At 37.8% G+C, this 21,542-nt stretch overlaps 3 protein-coding genes across 6 annotated transcripts; 1 reads left to right on the top strand and 2 right to left on the bottom strand.

The window, feature by feature from the left end:
- Nucleotides 1-3,785: 3,785 nt before the first annotated feature.
- Nucleotides 3,786-7,436, bottom strand: LOC138665510 (uncharacterized). 2 transcript variants are annotated; one of them, XM_069753074.1, is made up of 2 exons: nt 6,485-7,436; nt 3,786-4,263 (listed from the first exon to the last, which is right to left on the bottom strand). In XM_069753074.1, exon 1 carries the CDS (start codon nt 7,289-7,291, stop codon nt 6,497-6,499), a length of 795 nt encoding a protein of 264 aa, XP_069609175.1. In that variant the 5' UTR covers nt 7,292-7,436; the 3' UTR covers nt 3,786-4,263; nt 6,485-6,496. The 2 variants fall into 2 exon arrangements, with proteins under 2 accessions (XP_069609175.1, XP_069609164.1); XM_069753063.1 differs by lacking the exon at nt 3,786-4,263 and adding an exon at nt 5,265-5,363.
- A 120-nt stretch (nt 7,437-7,556) lies between these two features.
- Nucleotides 7,557-11,391, bottom strand: LOC138665520 (uncharacterized). Of its 3 annotated transcripts, none has more exons than XM_069753086.1 (2): nt 10,252-11,391; nt 7,557-8,034 (listed from the first exon to the last, which is right to left on the bottom strand). In XM_069753086.1, exon 1 carries the CDS (start codon nt 11,056-11,058, stop codon nt 10,264-10,266), a length of 795 nt encoding a protein of 264 aa, XP_069609187.1. In that variant the 5' UTR covers nt 11,059-11,391; the 3' UTR covers nt 7,557-8,034; nt 10,252-10,263. The 3 variants fall into 3 exon arrangements, with proteins under 3 accessions (XP_069609187.1, XP_069609196.1, XP_069609205.1); XM_069753095.1 differs by lacking the exon at nt 7,557-8,034 and adding an exon at nt 8,298-9,129; XM_069753104.1 differs by lacking the exon at nt 7,557-8,034 and adding an exon at nt 8,298-9,132.
- A 5,878-nt stretch (nt 11,392-17,269) lies between these two features.
- Nucleotides 17,270-21,326, top strand: LOC138665535 (uncharacterized). Its single transcript, XM_069753117.1, has 2 exons — nt 17,270-18,627; nt 20,849-21,326. The coding sequence occupies exon 1, from the start codon at nt 17,821-17,823 to the stop codon at nt 18,613-18,615; it is 795 nt and encodes a 264-aa protein (XP_069609218.1). The 5' UTR covers nt 17,270-17,820; the 3' UTR covers nt 18,616-18,627; nt 20,849-21,326.
- Nucleotides 21,327-21,542: the final 216 nt, after the last annotated feature.

A 21,542-nucleotide genomic window follows, 5' to 3' on the forward strand; every position in this document is an offset into this window, starting at 1 on the left:
AAGGATATAATGGAACTAGAGAGAGTACAAAGGAGGGCAACAAAATTAATAAAGGGGATGGGAGAACTACAATACCCAGATAGATTAGCGAAATTAGGATTATTTAGTCTAGAAAAAAGACGACTGAGGGGCGATCTAATAACCATGTATAAGTATATAAGGGGACAATACAAATATCTCGCTGAGGATCTGTTTATACCAAGGAAGGTGACGGGCACAAGGGGGCATTCTTTGCGTCTGGAGGAGAGAAGGTTTTTCCACCAACATAGAAGAGGATTCTTTACTGTTAGGGCAGTGAGAATCTGGAATTGCTTGCCTGAGGAGGTGGTGATGGCGAACTCAGTCGAGGGGTTCAAGAGAGGCCTGGATGTCTTCCTGGAGCAGAACAATATTGTATCATACAATTATTAGGTTCTGTAAAAGGACGTAGATCTGGGGATTTATTATGACGGAATATAGGCTGAACTGGATGGACAAATGTCTTTTTTCGGCCTTACTAACTATGTTACTATGTTACTAACTATGTTACTATGTATATTCACCTTACAATGGCTTCAGTCGCTATGGCAGTTGTTCCATTGGGATCCGGTGGAAAAAATGAACTGGGTAGCTTACAAAACGCAGGTTTCACAGCACTTGCTGGCCCTCTGCTAGTTGTCACCGAGGGCCGCATAATGACATGGCGGTGGACATGGTAGTGGTGGCAGGCAAAGCCAAAAATTCAAATGGGCATGTTTTAGATGGCATTGTTAATTGATGGGGAATATGTATTCCACTCTCTGGCTAACTATTTGGCATGAGGGAGGGACCTCCTGAATGTAGAAGTGAGAGCTCTCCCAAATGTTTGATACAGGGCCAACTGAGGGCCCTTACCAAACTCAAATTTCATGGCACCTGCTGGCACTCTGCTTATTGTCAGCGAGGGCCGCATAATGACATAGCGGTGGACACGGTGGTGGTGGCAGGCAAAGCCCAAAATTCTAATGAGCATGTTTGAAATGGCATTGTAAAGGAATGGGGAATATGTATTCTACTATCTTGCTAATTATTTGGTATGAGGGAGTGTCCTCCCAAATGTAGGAGTGAGAGTCCTCACAAATGTGAAAGTAAAAAATAGAGCCAAAATGCTCCGTATGAACATATGCTAAAGGGGAGATGTAATTTATTTTTTTTAAAGTTGCATTACATACATGTAATTATGATGGATATAATGTTTCTTAGCATTTTTCCCTTTAAAAATGTTTTGGGGTTTGGTAGATCTTTTTAAAAATCCATAAAACCGGCGCAATAGTCTGCCAACTTTATTCCCAGATACCATATGTGAGTCAGAAAGGTATGCAGACATCTTCTCCATGCTGTTCCCATTTAGTTTTAGCTCTTTCCCATCCATTTCAGCTTTTTCTCATGCCCCAAGACCTGTTTGTTGGGTCCAGAAGAAAAATATTTGGCTTTCCCATTGACTTGCATTGGATTTGTTATTCGGTACCAATACACGGATATTAAAAATTATTTGTGCTGATTTTCCTGAATACGAATATTTCACTATTCAATCATCACTAATCATTGCTCTACATAGTGTATTCTTATGTTTGCAAGTTGGTGAGTGCCTGTAAAGATGCCTTCTTGCTCTGACTCTAATCTAAACTGGCAAGTGACCCCATTGAGTCCTGAAGGGAGTAATTTGTCACATGCACTTTTTGAGTTGTGAATTTAACCATGGTATTCCATAATAAGTTGTCATCATTATCCAACTCAAAGTCCAGTACTTATCCTCGGACGCACATTCAGTTGAAGTGTATTTTGGAGCAGAGACCCATCACTTGCACGCTGAAGTCAGTTGCCAGCTTCAAAAGAGGAAAAACGGAAGTGGAGGGAAAGTGAGTATAATGGTTTCTTTTTTTTTCTTTGCATTAAAGAACTGCAGCAGAATGGGGAACATATACCAGGATGGGGGATATATATGTATCAGGATGATGCCCAAGATAAGGGACATATATGAAGATGGGGGATATGGATACCAAGATGGGGCCCACAATAAGGGACAAATACCAGTAAGGTTTATATATATATACCAGGATGTAGCCAAGGCAGGATAAGGAACATATATAGCAGGATGGGTGCTATATATACCAGGATGGGGCTACGGATAAGGGAAATAAATGCCAGGTTGTGTCCCAGGATAACACAAATATACAAGGATGTGGCCCAGGATAAGCAACATGTATACCAGGATGGGGCCAGGGATGTGAACATATAACAGGATAGATAACATATATATCAGGATCAGGGCAGGCTCAAGGTTTTCCTGAGCCCCGGGTAAAAGAGTCCCAGCGGGCAACTTTAGTTATTATGAGCAATACAAAGTCCTCCAGACATTATTATAGGTACTACATAGTCCTCCATACAGAACTATGTGCGCCACATAGTTCTCCATACATTATTATAAGCACCATTTAGTTATCCATACAGTATTATGGGCACCACATAGCTTTCCATATAGTATTATGAGCACCACATAGTCCTATATACAGTATTATAGGCACCACATAGTCCTCCATACAGTATAATGTGCCCCATATTTTGCTCCTTAGAGTATTATGGGCATCACATAGTTCTCCATCTACTATATAATTGTCTAAGGGTCACTTCCGTCTTTCTGTCCATCTGTCTGTCATGGATATTCATTGGTCGCGGCCTCTGTCTGTCATGGAATCCAAGTCACTGATTGGTCGCGGCAAAACAGCCACGACCAATCAGCGACGGGCACAGTCCGGAAGAAAATGGCCACTCCTTCCTCCCCGCAATCACTGCCCGGCGCCCGTATACTCCCCTCCAGTCACCGCTCACATAGGGTTAATGCCGGCGGTAACGGACCGCGTTATGCCACGGGTAACACACTCCGTTACCGCTGCTATTAACCCTGTGTGTCCCCAACTATTTACTATTGATGCTGCCTGTGCGGCATCAATAGTAAAAAAAATGTAATGTTAAAAATAATAAAAAAAACAAAAAACCTGCTATGCTCACCCTCCGTGCTCCACCGAGCCGCTCGCGCCTGCCGCCATCTTCCGTTCCTAGCGATGTATTGTGAAATTACCCAGAAGACTTAGCGGTCTCACGAGACCTCTAAGTCTTCTGGGTAATTTCGCAATGCATCCTGGGAACGGAAGGTGGCGGCAGCCGCGCGCCCATCGCCACAGCGCCGTTGGATCCCAGGGGGTGAGTATGTAACTATTTTTTATTTTAATTCTTTTTTTTTTAACAGGGATATGTGCCCACACTGCTAAATACTGCGTGGGCTACATGGCTGCTATATACTACGTGGGCAGTACTATATACTACATGGCTGCTATATACTACGTGGGCAGTACTATATACTACATGGCTGCTATATACTACGTGGGCAGTAGTATAAACTACATGGCTGCTATATACTACGTGGACAGTACTATATACTACATGGCTGCTATATACTACGTGGACAGTACTATATACTACATGGGCAGTACTATATACTTCATGGCTGATATATACTACATGGGCAGTACTATATACTACATGGCTGCTATATACTACGTGGACAGTAATATATACTACATGGCTGCTTTATACTACGTGGGCAATACTATATACTACATGGCTGCTATATACTACGTGGGCAGTACTATATACTACATGACTGCTACTGTATATACTACGTGGGCAGTACTATATACTACATGGCTGCTATATACTACGTGGGCAGTACTATATACTACATAACAAAATAGAAGAGAAAATCCAGCTTCCAAAAATATCCAATTTATTAAAGTTAAAATCCAAGGTCCAAAAACATGGTTCACAGGAGAGGAGATAGCAGCATGCTACGCGTTTCGAACACTAGGTTCTTTTTCAAAGCTGCCTACTATGCACCAGAATGAGGTTTAAATAGCAACTGTGAACAATCACAGTGAATTAATCCACACCTGATACATCAGTAATTATATACAATAAAAACGCAATAATATTGCAAAAGAGAAAAACAAAGAAAATATATAATACAGACATATAAAAAACATATAATATAACTAAACAGCATTGATCTCTCAGTAATGAAACATGATTTCCTTGCGAGCATTTAAACCCATGGGATAGCAAGTGTTAAGGCAAAACATCCAGTAGGCTTCACGCGTCATTAAGCGTCTTTTCAGATCTCCTCCTCTGGCTGTTATCAGAAGCTTTTCAATGCCGACAACCCGAAGGAATGCAGTATCTCTTTGATGACTGATAATAAAATGCTTAGAGGCGTGAGACATAGAGCGATTATTATTAGTAGAAACAACAATGTCAGTGATATGTTCAGAAATACGCGTCTTTAACATGCGAGTAGTGCAACCTATATAACTTAAATTACATTTAATGCATGTTATCATATAAACTACATTCTTACTATTGCAGTTAATAAATTGCTGAGTTTTGTGTTCTTGTCTGTTACTACTATCAGTAAAGGAATGCATAACAATGGAATGCACACATGTGCGACATTTAGAAGCACCACAATGATAAAAGCCTTTATGATGTAACCATGTGTGGGAGACCTTGCTAGATTTAAATAGGCTGGGTGAAAGAATATCAGACAAAGTGGTAGCCTTTTTTGCAATCACCTGAGAGCCTGAAGACAGAATTTTGGAGAGAATCTCATCCTCATAAAGAATAGGAATGTTTTTCAAAATAAGAGATTTGATGTTATTGTATTGAGGACTGTATTTAATGGAGCAGAAATTTTTTTGGTTTTGATGCAATTTACTCTTATTTTTAGATAACAGCATGTCACTGCGTTTTTTATGTTGTACTATATTTTTGGCTCTATCCAGAGACCAATTAGAGTAGCCTCTTTTTTCTAATTTTTTACAACACAAATCAGTCTCTTGCTTTAAAATGCTAGCATCACTACAATTTCTGGTTATTCTAGTCAGCTCACCCACTGGTATAGACTTTATTGTATGTCCAGGATGACTGCTGGACGCATGTAAAATACTATTACCAGATAAAGGTTTATGAAATGTGGAAGTGGCAATACCAGAGCCAACAGTACTATGCAGCATCAAGTCCAAAAAGGAAATCATGTGTGAATTATGGCTGCATGTAAAACAAAGATTAAATTCATTAGAATTGAGATAACTGAGGAACTCCGGTATGGTAGATTCATCGCCACTCCATATGAGGAGCAAATCATCGATATATCTACCATACCAGAATATGTCCATCAAAAATGGATTACGATCCGAATAAAGAAATAATTCCTCCCAATATGACATTACCAAATTAGCAACGGATGGTGAATGTTTGCCTCCCATAGAAACTCCTTTACATTGGAGAAAAAACTGCTGATCAAAGAAAAAATAATTGTGAGTCATTAAAAAAACAATAACCTGCAAGATATAATTGCACAAATCAATGGTGTAATTACTGTACTTATGCAAATGAAATTCAAGTGCTTGAATAACAATATTTTGTGGAATGCAGGTGTACAGAGAGATGACATCACAACTTATCCATTGAAATCCATCACACCATACAATATTAGAGAGCTGATGTAAAACATCTCTCGAATCTCTCAAGAATCCTGGAACTCTCGTAACCAATGGCTGTAAGAGGGAATCTACCCATTGACTAAGATGTTCTGTTAGAGAGCCCATCCCTGATAATATAGGGCGCATTGGTGGAGGTGTAACACCTTTATGTACCTTGGGTAAGCCATATATTGTAGGTATAATGGGGCAATCAACCTTTAGGTATTCAGCATGTGTTCTAGTAAGAACACCCAGAGCTGCACCATCATCAATCAAACTGAACAATTCCTTTTTGTAAGAAGATGTAGGATCTGAGAGTAATTTTCTATACGTGGTGCTGTCATTTAGGAGATCATTCATTTGTTCTTTGTAGACCAATGTGTCCATCACCACAATTAGGCCACCTTTGTCTGCCTTTTTTATAGTGATCTCGTCCATTTTTTTAATTTCATGGAGAGCTCTGCGCTGCTTCCAATTTAAATTACCTTTGTGAGTTTCTTGCTGGACATATGTATCCAAAGATCTTAAATCTCGTTCCATGACAGCCTGGAATCTGTCCATGCAGTCTACCCTCGAATGAATGGGGTAGAATGATGGATTTTTTGTTATGAATTGATCAGCTTGATTTACATCGCGATTCAAAGATACATTAGAACCATTCAATTCATTCAAGTTCATCAAAAGACATTGTTCATTAAATGTGAGATCACAGAATTCATTTATAACAACAGAAGTGTCCGCAGTGACAGTTGATTCCTGTTTAAAAAAATGTCTTTTAACTGTCAAATTGCGAATAAATCTATTAATGTCCATCAATGTATGAAATAAATCAAATCGTTGATCCGGTGCATATTTAAGTCCCAAAGACAACACTTGCAATTGTTCAACTGAAAGATCAGAGCTGGAAATATTTAAAATATTAGAAAAATCACCTGAAAAAGATGTTACTTTCTGTTGCGGGTAGCCATGCGGAAGTTTCCTGCGGTGTTTACGGCCCCCGCGCCTCTTGCGTTTTTTGAATTAATTCTTCTTGGTCTACGGTAGTAAGTGTTGATGTTGTCCATACTTTGATTGATGTTTGCGTCACCACCAGTTTCAATAGACCCATTATCCATAGAATCCATGTCTGAGGAACTGAAAGAGACTCGGCGCTCAGATGTATCAGAGGAATTAGTACGTTTCAGGATAGGGCGAGGGCTTTTATATGCTTTCTGCCACCTGCCCCATTCATATACCTGATTATTTTGATAGTCACTTAAGTCACGTTGAAATTTATTTTTCTTGCGGCTCATAATTAAATCCTCTGATTTCAATAGAGACGTTTTAATATTTTTTAATTCCTCATTATATTTATTGATATCTTTCTTTTCAAGACTAGTTTTAATGTCATTAATTTCTGACTGAATGTTTTTCAGCTTAATGTCCTCATATTTCATAATTAATTGCATTAATTTAGTCGAGCAATTACTTAGGATCATATTCCATTCATCCACAAACTGCTGTGAATATATGGTGGTGGGAATTTTTTTAATGCGCAATCCTCTTGGGATCATGTCTTTTTGCACATAATTGTCCAATGTAGTAAAATCCCACCACACTTTCATTTCATTTATCATGAGTTTTTCCAGTTTGTTAACGTCTGTGCTGAAGAGGTCTGACTCAGACCTATCAGTTGTGGAAGAAAGATCCATTGAAAACAGCTGAGCAGCCTTACGAGCTCTTTCTGGACTTTCATTCATTTTAAAAATATATATCAAAAAACCCACAAACAAAAAGGAAGAAAAAATTGAATGCCTTTAGAGCACAAACGTATTTAGACAAAGCTAGCACTTGTATATACAGGCTCTAGGTGTGCACGGTTTCAAAACTGGACTAACACAAAAGGAAAAAAAAAAAAAATGGAGAGAAACCAGCTCACCTACTAGGCATTTGTTGTGGGGGAAGCCCGGATGCCGTGCAGTCTTCACGTGAAACAATAGAACAAAATAGAAGAGAAAATCCAGCTTCCAAAAATATCCAATTTATTAAAGTTAAAATCCAAGGTCCAAAAACATGGTTCACAGGAGAGGAGATAGCAGCATGCTACGCGTTTCGAACACTAGGTTCTTTTTCAAAGCTGCCTACTATGCACCAGAATGAGGTTTAAATAGCAACTGTGAACAATCACAGTGAATTAATCCACACCTGATACATCAGTAATTATATACAATAAAAACGCAATAATATTGCAAAAGAGAAAAACAAAGAAAATATATAATACAGACATATAAAAAACATATAATATAACTAAACAGCATTGATCTCTCAGTAATGAAACATGATTTCCTTGCGAGCATTTAAACCCATGGGATAGCAAGTGTTAAGGCAAAACATCCAGTAGGCTTCACGCGTCATTAAGCGTCTTTTCAGATCTCCTCCTCTGGCTGTTATCAGAAGCTTTTCAATGCCGACAACCCGAAGGAATGCAGTATCTCTTTGATGACTGATAATAAAATGCTTAGAGGCGTGAGACATAGAGCGATTATTATTAGTAGAAACAACAATGTCAGTGATATGTTCAGAAATACGCGTACATGCGAGTAGTGCAACCTATATAACTTAAATTACATTTAATGCATGTTATCATATAAACTACATTCTTACTATTGCAGTTAATAAATTGCTGAATTTTGTGTTCTTGTCTGTTACTACTATCAGTAAAGGAATGCATAACAATGGAATGCACACATGTGCGACATTTAGAAGCACCACAATGATAAAAGCCTTTATGATGTAACCATGTGTGGGAGACCTTGCTAGATTTAAATAGGCTGGGTGAAAGAGTATCAGACAAAGTGGTAGCCTTTTTTGCAATCACCTGACAGCCTGAAGACAGAATTTTGGAGAGAATCTCATCCTCATAAAGAATAGGAATGTTTTTCAAAATAAGAGATTTGATGTTATTGTATTGAGGACTGTATTTAATGGAGCAGAAATTTTTTTGGTTTTGATGCAATTTACTCTTATTTTTAGATAACAGCATGTCACTGCGTTTTTTATGTTGTACTATATTTTTGGCTCTATCCAGAGACCAATTAGAGTAGCCTCTTTTTTCTAATTTTTTACAACACAAATCAGTCTCTTGCTTTAAAATGCTAGCATCACTACAATTTCTGGTTATTCTAGTCAGCTCACCCACTGGTATAGACTTTATTGTATGTCCAGGATGACTGCTGGACGCATGTAAAATACTATTACCAGATAAAGGTTTATGAAATGTGGAAGTGGCAATACCAGAGCCAACAGTACTATGCAGCATCAAGTCCAAAAAGGAAATCATGTGTGAATTATGGCTGCATGTAAAACAAAGATTAAATTCATTAGAATTGAGATAACTGAGGAACTCCGGTATGGTAGATTCATCGCCACTCCATATGAGGAGCAAATCATCGATATATCTACCATACCAGAATATGTCCATCAAAAATGGATTACGATCCGAATAAAGAAATAATTCCTCCCAATATGACATTACCAAATTAGCAACGGATGGTGAATGTTTGCCTCCCATAGAAACTCCTTTACATTGGAGAAAAAACTGCTGATCAAAGAAAAAATAATTGTGAGTCATTAAAAAAAACAATAACCTGCAAGATATAATTGCACAAATCAATGGTGTAATTACTGTACTTATGCAAATGAAATTCAAGTGCTTGAATAACAATATTTTGTGGAATGCAGGTGTACAGAGAGATGACATCACAACTTATCCATTGAAATCCATCACACCATACAATATTAGAGAGCTGATGTAAAACATCTCTCGAATCTCTCAAGAATCCTGGAACTCTCGTAACCAATGGCTGTAAGAGGGAATCTACCCATTGACTAAGATGTTCTGTTAGAGAGCCCATCCCTGATAATATAGGGCGCATTGGTGGAGGTGTAACACCTTTATGTACCTTGGGTAAGCCATATATTGTAGGTATAATGGGGCAATCAACCTTTAGGTATTCAGCATGTGTTCTAGTAAGAACACCCAGAGCTGCACCATCATCAATCAAACTGAACAATTCCTTTTTGTAAGAAGATGTAGGATCTGAGAGTAATTTTCTATACGTGGTGCTGTCATTTAGGAGATCATTCATTTGTTCTTTGTAGACCAATGTGTCCATCACCACAATTAGGCCACCTTTGTCTGCCTTTTTTATAGTGATCTCGTCCATTTTTTTAATTTCATGGAGAGCTCTGCGCTGCTTCCAATTTAAATTACCTTTGTGAGTTTCTTGCTGGACATATGTATCCAAAGATCTTAAATCTCGTTCCATGACAGCCTGGAATCTGTCCATGCAGTCTACCCTCGAATGAATGGGGTAGAATGATGGATTTTTTGTTATGAATTGATCAGCTTGATTTACATCGCGATTCAAAGATACATTAGAACCATTCAATTCATTCAAGTTCATCAAAAGACATTGTTCATTAAATGTGAGATCACAGAATTCATTTATAACAACAGAAGTGTCCGCAGTGACAGTTGATTCCTGTTTAAAAAAATGTCTTTTAACTGTCAAATTGCGAATAAATCTATTAATGTCCATCAATGTATGAAATAAATCAAATCGTTGATCCGGTGCATATTTAAGTCCCAAAGACAACACTTGCAATTGTTCAACTGAAAGATCACAGCTGGAAATATTTAAAATATTAGAAAAATCACCTGAAAAAGATGTTACTTTCTGTTGCGGGTAGCCATGCGGAAGTTTCCTGCGGTGTTTACGGCCCCCGCGCCTCTTGCGTTTTTTGAATTAATTCTTCTTGGTCTACGGTAGTAAGTGTTGATGTTGTCCATACTTTGATTGATGTTTGCGTCACCACCAGTTTCAATAGACCCATTATCCATAGAATCCATGTCTGAGGAACTGAAAGAGACTCGGCGCTCAGATGTATCAGAGGAATTAGTACGTTTCAGGATAGGGCGAGGGCTTTTATATGCTTTCTGCCACCTGCCCCATTCATATACCTGATTATTTTGATAGTCACTTAAGTCACGTTGAAATTTATTTTTCTTGCGGCTCATAATTAAATCCTCTGATTTCAATAGAGACGTTTTAATATTTTTTAATTCCTCATTATATTTATTGATATCTTTCTTTTCAAGACTAGTTTTAATGTCATTAATTTCTGACTGAATGTTTTTCAGCTTAATGTCCTCATATTTCATAATTAATTGCATTAATTTAGTCGAGCAATTACTTAGGATCATATTCCATTCATCCACAAACTGCTGTGAATATATGGTGGTGGGAATTTTTTTAATGCGCAATCCTCTTGGGATCATGTCTTTTTGCACATAATTGTCCAATGTAGTAAAATCCCACCACACTTTCATTTCATTTATCATGAGTTTTTCCAGTTTGTTAACGTCTGTGCTGAAGAGGTCTGACTCAGACCTATCAGTTGTGGAAGAAAGATCCATTGAAAACAGCTGAGCAGCCTTACGAGCTCTTTCTGGACTTTCATTCATTTTAAAAATATATATCAAAAAACCCACAAACAAAAAGGAAGAAAAAATTGAATGCCTTTAGAGCACAAACGTATTTAGACAAAGCTAGCACTTGTATATACAGGCTCTAGGTGTGCACGGTTTCAAAACTGGACTAACACAAAAGGAAAAAAAAAAAAATGGAGAGAAACCAGCTCACCTACTAGGCATTTGTTGTGGGGGAAGCCCGGATGCCGTGCAGTCTTCACGTGAAACAATAGAACAAAATAGAAGAGAAAATCCAGCTTCCAAAAATATCCAATTTATTAAAGTTAAAATCCAAGGTCCAAAAACATGGTTCACAGGAGAGGAGATAGCAGCATGCTACGTGTTTCGAACACTAGGTTCTTTTTCAAAGCTGCCTACTATGCACCAGAATGAGGTTTAAATAGCAACTGTGACCAATCACAGTGAATTAATCCACACCTGATACATCAGTAATTATATACAATAAAAACGCAATAATATTGCAAAAGAGAAAAACAAAGAAAATATATAATACAGACATATAAAAAACATATAATATAACTAAACAGCATTGATCTCTCAGTAATGAAACATGATTTCCTTGCGAGCATTTAAACCCATGGGATAGCAAGTGTTAAGGCAAAACATCCAGTAGGCTTCACGCGTCATTAAGCGTCTTTTCAGATCTCCTCCTCTGGCTGTTATCAGAAGCTTTTCAATGCCGACAACCCGAAGGAATGCAGTATCTCTTTGATGACTGATAATAAAATGCTTAGAGGCGTGAGACATAGAGCGATTATTATTAGTAGAAACAACAATGTCAGTGATATGTTCAGAAATACGCGTCTTTAACATGCGAGTAGTGCAACCTATATAACTTAAATTACATTTAATGCATGTTATCATATAAACTACATTCTTACTATTGCAGTTAATAAATTGCTGAATTTTGTGTTCTTGTCTGTTACTACTATCAGTAAAGGAATGCATAACAATGGAATGCACACATGTGCGACATTTAGAAGCACCACAATGATAAAAGCCTTTATGATGTAACCATGTGTGGGAGACCTTGCTAGATTTAAATAGGCTGGGTGAAAGAATATCAGACAAAGTGGTAGCCTTTTTTGCAATCACCTGACAGCCTGAAGACAGAATTTTGGAGAGAATCTCATCCTCATAAAGAATAGGAATGTTTTTCAAAATAAGAGATTTGATGTTATTGTATTGAGGACTGTATTTAATGGAGCAGAAATTTTTTTGGTTTTGATGCAATTTACTCTTATTTTTAGATAACAGCATGTCACTGCGTTTTTTATGTTGTACTATATTTTTGGCTCTATCCAGAGACCAATTAGAGTAGCCTCTTTTTTCTAATTTTTTACAACACAAATCAGTCTCTTGCTTTAAAATGCTAGCATCACTACAATTTCTGGTTATTCTAGTCAGCTCACCCACTGGTATAGACTTTATTGTATGTCCAGGATGACTACTGGACGCATGTAAAATACTATTACCAGATAAAGGTTTATGAAATGTGGAAGTGGCAATACCAGAGCCAACAGTACTATGCAGCATCAAGTCCAAAAAGGAAATCATGTGTGAATTATGGCTGCATGTAAAACAAAGATTAAATTCATTAGAATTGAGATAACTGAGGAACTCCGGTATGGTAGATTCATCGCCACTCCATATGAGGAGCAAATCATCGATATATCTACCATACCAGAATATGTCCATCAAAAATGGATTACGATCCGAATAAAGAAATAATTCCTCCCAATATGACATTACCAAATTAGCAACGGATGGTGAATGTTTGCCTCCCATAGAAACTCCTTTACATTGGAGAAAAAACTGCTGATCAAAGAAAAAATAATTGTGAGTCATTAAAAAAACAATAACCTGCAAGATATAATTGCACAAATCAATGGTGTAATTACTGTACTTATGCAAATGAAATTCAAGTGCTTGAATAACAATATTTTGTGGAATGCAGGTGTACAGAGAGATGACATCACAACTTATCCATTGAAATCCATCACACCATACAATATTAGAGAGCTGATGTAAAACATCTCTCGAATCTCTCAAGAATCCTGGAACTCTCGTAACCAATGGCTGTAAGAGGGAATCTACCCATTGACTAAGATGTTCTGTTAGAGAGCCCATCCCTGATAATATAGGGCGCATTGGTGGAGGTGTAACACCTTTATGTACCTTGGGTAAGCCATATATTGTAGGTATAATGGGGCAATCAACCTTTAGGTATTCAGCATGTGTTCTAGTAAGAACACCCAGAGCTGCACCATCATCAATCAAACTGAACAATTCCTTTTTGTAAGAAGATGTAGGATCTGAGAGTAATTTTCTATACGTGGTGCTGTCATTTAGGAGATCATTCATTTGTTCTTTGTAGACCAATGTGTCCATCACCACAATTAGGCCACCTTTGTCTGCCTTTTTTATAGTGATCTCGTCCATTTTTTTAATTTCATGGAGAGCTCTGCGCTGCTTCCAATTTAAATTACCTTTGTGAGTTTCTTGCTGGACATATGTATCCAAAGATCTTAAATCTCGTTCCATGACAGCCTGGAATCTGTCCATGCAGTCTACCCTCGAATGAATGGGGTAGAATGATGGATTTTTTGTTATGAATTGATCAGCTTGATTTACATCGCGATTCAAAGATACATTAGAACCATTCAATTCATTCAAGTTCATCAAAAGACATTGTTCATTAAATGTGAGATCACAGAATTCATTTATAACAACAGAAGTGTCCGCAGTGACAGTTGATTCCTGTTTAAAAAAATGTCTTTTAACTGTCAAATTGCGAATAAATCTATTAATGTCCATCAATGTATGAAATAAATCAAATCGTTGATCCGGTGCATATTTAAGTCCCAAAGACAACACTTGCAATTGTTCAACTGAAAGATCACAGCTGGAAATATTTAAAATATTAGAAAAATCACCTGAAAAAGATGTTACTTTCTGTTGCGGGTAGCCATGCGGAAGTTTCCTGCGGTGTTTACGGCCCCCGCGCCTCTTGCGTTTTTTGAATTAATTCTTCTTGGTCTACGGTAGTAAGTGTTGATGTTGTCCATACTTTGATTGATGTTTGCATCACCACCAGTTTCAATATGAGAAAACAAGAAAAAAGAAGAACCACTATACAGTACTGCACACCACAATAAGTATTGATTAATATAAAAAGGCAAACTTTATTGACGCAAAGATAAAAACATTAAAAACAAGTGAACACACCAAAAGTCCCCGCAATCATCCATAAATGTTACAGTAGCCCAACAGGGGTATGTACCCTATAAATGATGCAAAGTGAAGTATCATATACCTAAGCAATATACATGTCAAAATAGTACATCAATATAGAAAACATACACTAGGTATAACACAGGTATAACGTATAGAGATGGCCCTGTATGTCTATGCCTCCTAAATAAATGCAAGGTACCCTGAGCGGAAGAAAAATATATATAGTGAATGTTCAGATAAGAACACGGACCCTGTCAAAGAATATGGACAAAAAGTTGGCAGAAATAATAAACACCTGTATGCCAGCACGTAATAAAGTAGCCCTGAACAGCTTGTGCCAGATGGCAATCAAAGAGCAAGGTGCCAAAGAAGAAGGCAAATACATCAAGTGCCATATGTATGGGGCTACAGTGGCCACATACCCACAGTATATGTGAAGGTCCTAGGTCCAGCCATATGGAGCAAACCAAGCAAAACCGCCAGGAGTACACTGCACAGGGAGGCAAGGATCGGAGCGGGGAGAGACCCCACGCGTATCGCCGTTACAAGGACGGCTTCGTCAGGGGAAGGGTGCCAGACGATCATCAGAATCAGTTTATATACCTTATGATAATGGCCGGAATTGGATAAGGAACGCCGGAAACCGGAACCGGAAATGACGCTCGGTGAGGGCGGAAGCGTATACATGGCAGACGTCTCTGCCAAACCTGCACAATGCGCGTGCGCTGAAGATCTCCAGCGCAGCGCATTGTGCACAGTAAAGGAACCACCCAGAGTACGGGGACATGAGTATCACATAAAAGATATAGAAAAGGGATGTACCCCACTCACAGTCACTGCAGGGGAACCTAAATGAGTACAAGAGAGCAACGAACAGACATAGACAACATAGAAGGACACCAAAGGAGTATGACACACAAACAAACAGAGAAAAATAAGTAAAAATAAAAAGACAAATATTGGGATAATACTATATATATGAATAAAGTAAACCAAAAAATGAGACAACATAAATAAACAAAAAAACACACAACCACCATACCCACTGGACCATATATTTATTGAAAATAACTGAACCCAAAAGGTTCAATGAACAAAGGAATATATAAAGAAAGAGAGGTGGTGGTAGAAAATATACTCACCCAAACAGAGCCATAAAGGAAGCAAATCCAGGAGGCAGTTTCACAGCTCCAGATGCTAAGCAAATGGACTCAGGCTATAACATACAGGTATTAACCCAACAACAACAGGGCTTATGGACCATAGATGATACCAGAGAACAAATAGTGATGATCAATAGAGACAATGAATAGACCGACATTTGTAGCAAGAGTGCCACTGTAAAGGAAAAAAGGCCGCGATCTTGTAACAGTACGATAATTGTAAAACGAAGACTACCTTACAGGGTTCCAACAATAGAGCTACAAATAGTAGAGATGATTGAAATCAGAAAGACAATTCTATACCACTTATAATACACATACATCAATATAAAATCCAATGAAGTGAAAGTATGTCCCCTGGCTGCTGAGACCCTACATAAAGCATACATATATAGACCAATAAATGCCTCCATTTGCAACGTACGGACCCCGATGCTTAGTCCATATTTTCAAAATCCCAACTGGCCCACTTGCCGAATTGGAGAAGAAAGATGTTGAAGATCGTATATAGAGGCCACATCGTATGGTAATGCGTGGTCCAGTTGATCTATCCATTCGCAATTTATCGGCGTTATGATAATGTCCAAATATTCCGAGATTCTTCCTCACAGTCAGTCCCCTCTCAATGCTGGCAGAGATAGATGTTAAAACATGTGATGAAAACTCAATCATGCTTGAATCCCAAATTCAGAACTGCTGTGAATTGTCAAAAAGGCACATAGATGACCAAGTAATGCCAGATCGATCTAAAAGGGGACATAAAAACATATGGTAACAGGGTTGTTTAGCCTAGAAAGCCCGTGAAGAGGAGATCCTCATTAATACCTCGAGGTGCAGTGGAGTGTAGTAAAAAAATCCAGCGGGCCTCAGCTTGTAAAAGTTTTCGTTCGAGGGATTCCCCTCTGCCCGAACTCCTAATATGTTCAAGACCCACAAACCTAATGCCCGTATGCCTACCTGTGTGGTGTGCTAGAAAGTGAGAAGCCACTGAAGTAAGAGGCTTCTCCCTACGGGCATCCGCCATCGCAGTACTGATGGTGGAAAGATGTTTCTGCATACGGCGGCGCAGCTCTTGAGATGTTTGTCCCACATAAATGAGTGGGCATGGGCAAACAATTGCATATATCACATTCGTGGTCTTACAATTTATGTATGACCTTAGTCCATGCTTAATGCCGTCAGTAGGATTGCAGAAACAGTCCCTGACTGGATGCATATACTGGCAGATGTTGCAATCTCCACATGGAAAGGCCCCCGCGCCTCTTGCGTTTTTTGAATTAATTCTTCTTGGTCTACGGTAGTAAGTGTTGATGTTGTCCATACTTTGATTGATGTTTGCGTCACCACCAGTTTCAATAGACCCATTATCCATAGAATCCATGTCTGAGGAACTGAAAGAGACTCGGCGCTCAGATGTATCAGAGGAATTAGTACGTTTCAGGATAGGGCGAGGGCTTTTATATGCTTTCTGCCACCTGCCCCATTCATATACCTGATTATTTTGATAGTCACTTAAGTCACGTTGAAATTTATTTTTCTTGCGGCTCATAATTAAATCCTCTGATTTCAATAGAGACGTTTTAATATTTTTTAATTCCTCATTATATTTATTGATATCTTTCTTTTCAAGACTAGTTTTAATGTCATTAATTTCTGACTGAATGTTTTTCAGCTTAATGTCCTCATATTTCATAATTAATTGCATTAATTTAGTCGAGCAATTACTTAGGATCATATTCCATTCATCCACAAACTGCTGTGAATATATGGTGGTGGGAATGCTGTTTAGTTATATTATATGTTTTTTATATGTCTGTATTATATATTTTCTTTGTTTTTCTCTTTTGCAATATTATTGCGTTTTTATTGTATATAATTACTGATGTATCAGGTGTGGATTAATTCACTGTGATTGGTCACAGTTGCTATTTAAACCTCATTCTGGTGCATAGTAGGCAGCTTTGAAAAAGAACCTAGTGTTCGAAACGCGTAGCATGCTGCTATCTCCTCTCCTGTGAACCATGTTTTTGGACCTTGGATTTTAACTTTAATAAATTGGATATTTTTGGAAGCTGGATTTTCTCTTCTATTTTGTTCTATTGTTTCACGTGAAGACTGCACGGCATCCGGGCTTCCCCCACAACAAATGCCTAGTAGGTGAGCTGGTTTCTCTCCATTTTTTTTTTTTTCCTTTTGTGTTAGTCCAGTTTTGAAACCGTGCACACCTAGAGCCTGTATATACAAGTGCTAGCTTTGTCTAAATACGTTTGTGCTCTAAAGGCATTCAATTTTTTCTTCCTTTTTGTTTGTGGGTTTTTTGATATATATTTTTAAAATGAATGAAAGTCCAGAAAGAGCTCGTAAGGCTGCTCAGCTGTTTTCAATGGATCTTTCTTCCACAACTGATAGGTCTGAGTCAGACCTCTTCAGCACAGACGTTAACAAACTGGAAAAACTCATGATAAATGAAATGAAAGTGTGGTGGGATTTTACTACATTGGACAATTATGTGCAAAAAGACATGATCCCAAGAGGATTGCGCATTAAAAAAATTCCCACCACCATATATTCACAGCAGTTTGTGGATGAATGGAATATGATCCTAAGTAATTGCTCGACTAAATTAATGCAATTAATTATGAAATATGAGGACATTAAGCTGAAAAACATTCAGTCAGAAATTAATGACATTAAAACTAGTCTTGAAAAGAAAGATATCAATAAATATAATGAGGAATTAAAAAATATTAAAACGTCTCTATTGAAATCAGAGGATTTAATTATGAGCCGCAAGAAAAATAAATTTCAACGTGACTTAAGTGACTATCAAAATAATCAGGTATATGAATGGGGCAGGTGGCAGAAAGCATATAAAAGCCCTCGCCCTATCCTGAAACGTACTAATTCCTCTGATACATCTGAGCGCCGAGTCTCTTTCAGTTCCTCAGACATGGATTCTATGGATAATGGGTCTATTGAAACTGGTGGTGACGCAAACATCAATCAAAGTATGGACAACATCAACACTTACTACCGTAGACCAAGAAGAATTAATTCAAAAAACGCAAGAGGCGCGGGGGCCGTAAACACCGCAGGAAACTTCCGCATGGCTACCCGCAACAGAAAGTAACATCTTTTTCAGGTGATTTTTCTAATATTTTAAATATTTCCAGCTGTGATCTTTCAGTTGAACAATTGCAAGTGTTGTCTTTGGGACTTAAATATGCACCGGATCAACGATTTGATTTATTTCATACATTGATGGACATTAATAGATTTATTCGCAATTTGACAGTTAAAAGACATTTTTTTAAACAGGAATCAACTGTCACTGCGGACACTTCTGTTGTTATAAATGAATTCTGTGATCTCACATTTAATGAACAATGTCTTTTGATGAACTTGAATGAATTGAATGGTTCTAATGTATCTTTGAATCGCGATGTAAATCAAGCTGATCAATTCATAACAAAAAATCCATCATTCTACCCCATTCATTCGAGGGTAGACTGCATGGACAGATTCCAGGCTGTCATGGAACGAGATTTAAGATCTTTGGATACATATGTCCAGCAAGAAACTCACAAAGGTAATTTAAATTGGAAGCAGCGCAGAGCTCTCCATGAAATTAAAAAAATGGACGAGATCACTATAAAAAAGGCAGACAAAGGTGGCCTAATTGTGGTGATGGACACATTGGTCTACAAAGAACAAATGAATGATCTCCTAAATGACAGCACCACGTATAGAAAATTACTCTCAGATCCTACATCTTCTTACAAAAAGGAATTGTTCAGTTTGATTGATGATGGTGCAGCTCTGGGTGTTCTTACTAGAACACATGCTGAATACCTAAAGGTTGATTGCCCCATTATACCTACAATATATGGCTTACCCAAGGTACATAAAGGTGTTACACCTCCACCAATGCGCCCTATATTATCAGGGATGGGCTCTCTAACAGAACATCTTAGTCAATGGGTAGATTCCCTCTTACAGCCATTGGTTACGAGAGTTCCAGGATTCTTGAGAGATTCGAGAGATGTTTTACATCAGCTCTCTAATATTGTATGGTGTGATGGATTTCAATGGATAAGTTGTGATGTCATCTCTCTGTACACCTGCATTCCACAAAATATTGTTATTCAAGCACTTGAATTTCATTTGCATAAGTACAGTAATTACACCATTGATTTGTGCAATTATATCTTGCAGGTTATTGTTTTTTTAATGACTCACAATTATTTTTTCTTTGATCAGCAGTTTTTTCTCCAATGTAAAGGAGTTTCTATGGGAGGCAAACATTCACCATCCGTTGCTAATTTGGTAATGTCATATTGGGAGGAATTATTTCTTTATTCGGATCGTAATCCATTTTTGATGGACATATTCTGGTATGGTAGATATATCGATGATTTGCTCCTCATATGGAGTGGCGATGAATCTACCATACCGGAGTTCCTCAGTTATCTCAATTCTAATGAATTTAATCTTTGTTTTACATGCAGCCATAATTCACACATGATTTCCTTTTTGGACTTGATGCTGCATAGTACTGTTGGCTCTGGTATTGCCACTTCCACATTTCATAAACCTTTATCTGGTAATAGTATTTTACATGCGTCCAGCAGTCATCCTGGACATACAATAAAGTCTATACCAGTGGGTGAGCTGACTAGAATAACCAGAAATTGTAGTGATGCTAGCATTTTAAAGCAAGAGACTGATTTGTGTTGTAAAAAATTAGAAAAAAGAGGCTACTCTAATTGGTCTCTGGATAGAGCCAAAAATATAGTACAACATAAAAAACGCAGTGACATGCTGTTATCTAAAAATAAGAGTAAATTGCATCAAAACCAAAAAAATTTCTGCTCCATTAAATACAGTCCTCAATACAATAACATCAAATCTCTTATTTTGAAAAACATTCCTATTCTTTATGAGGATGAGATTCTCTCCAAAATTCTGTCTTCAGGCTGTCAGGTGATTGCAAAAAAGGCTACCACTTTGTCTGATACTCTTTCACCCAGCCTATTTAAATCTAGCAAGGTCTCCCACACATGGTTACATCATAAAGGCTTTTATCATTGTGGTGCTTCTAAATGTCGCACATGTGTGCATTCCATTGTTATGCATTCCTTTACTGATAGTAGTAACAGACAAGAACACAAAACTCAGCAATTTATTAACTGCAATAGTAAGAATGTAGTTTATATGATAACATGCATTAAATGTAATTTAAGTTATATAGGTTGCACTACTCGCATGTTAAAGACGCGTATTTCTGAACATATCACTGACATTGTTGTTTCTACTAATAATAATCGCTCTATGTCTCACGCCTCTAAGCATTTTATTATCAGTCATCAAAGAGATACTGCATTCCTTCGGGTTGTCGGCATTGAAAAGCTTCTGATAACAGCCAGAGGAGGAGATCTGAAAAGACGCTTAATGACGCGTGAAGCCTACTGGATGTTTTGCCTTAACACTTGCTATCCCATGGGTTTAAATGCTCGCAAGGAAATCATGTTTCATTACTGAGAGATCAATGCTGTTTAGTTATATTATATGTTTTTTATATGTCTGTATTATATATTTTCTTTGTTTTTCTCTTTTGCAATATTATTGCGTTTTTATTGTATATAATTACTGATGTATCAGGTGTGGATTAATTCACTGTGATTGGTCACAGTTGCTATTTAAACCTCATTCTGGTGCATAGTAGGCAGCTTTGAAAAAGAACCTAGTGTTCGAAACGCGTAGCATGCTGCTATCTCCTCTCCTGTGAACCATGTTTTTGGACCTTGGATTTTAACTTTAATAAATTGGATATTTTTGGAAGCTGGATTTTCTCTTCTATTTTGTTCTATTGTTTCACGTGAAGACTGCACGGCATCCGGGCTTCCCCCACAACAAATGCCTAGTAGGTGAGCTGGTTTCTCTCCATTTTTTTTTTTTCCTTCTATATACTACATGGCTGCTATATACTACGTGGGCAGTACTATATACTACATGGCTGCTATATACTACGTGGACAGTACTATATACTACATGGCT

Source organism: Ranitomeya imitator, chromosome 1, assembly GCF_032444005.1.
Source record: "Ranitomeya imitator isolate aRanImi1 chromosome 1, aRanImi1.pri, whole genome shotgun sequence".
NCBI lineage: Eukaryota > Metazoa > Chordata > Amphibia > Anura > Dendrobatidae > Ranitomeya > Ranitomeya imitator.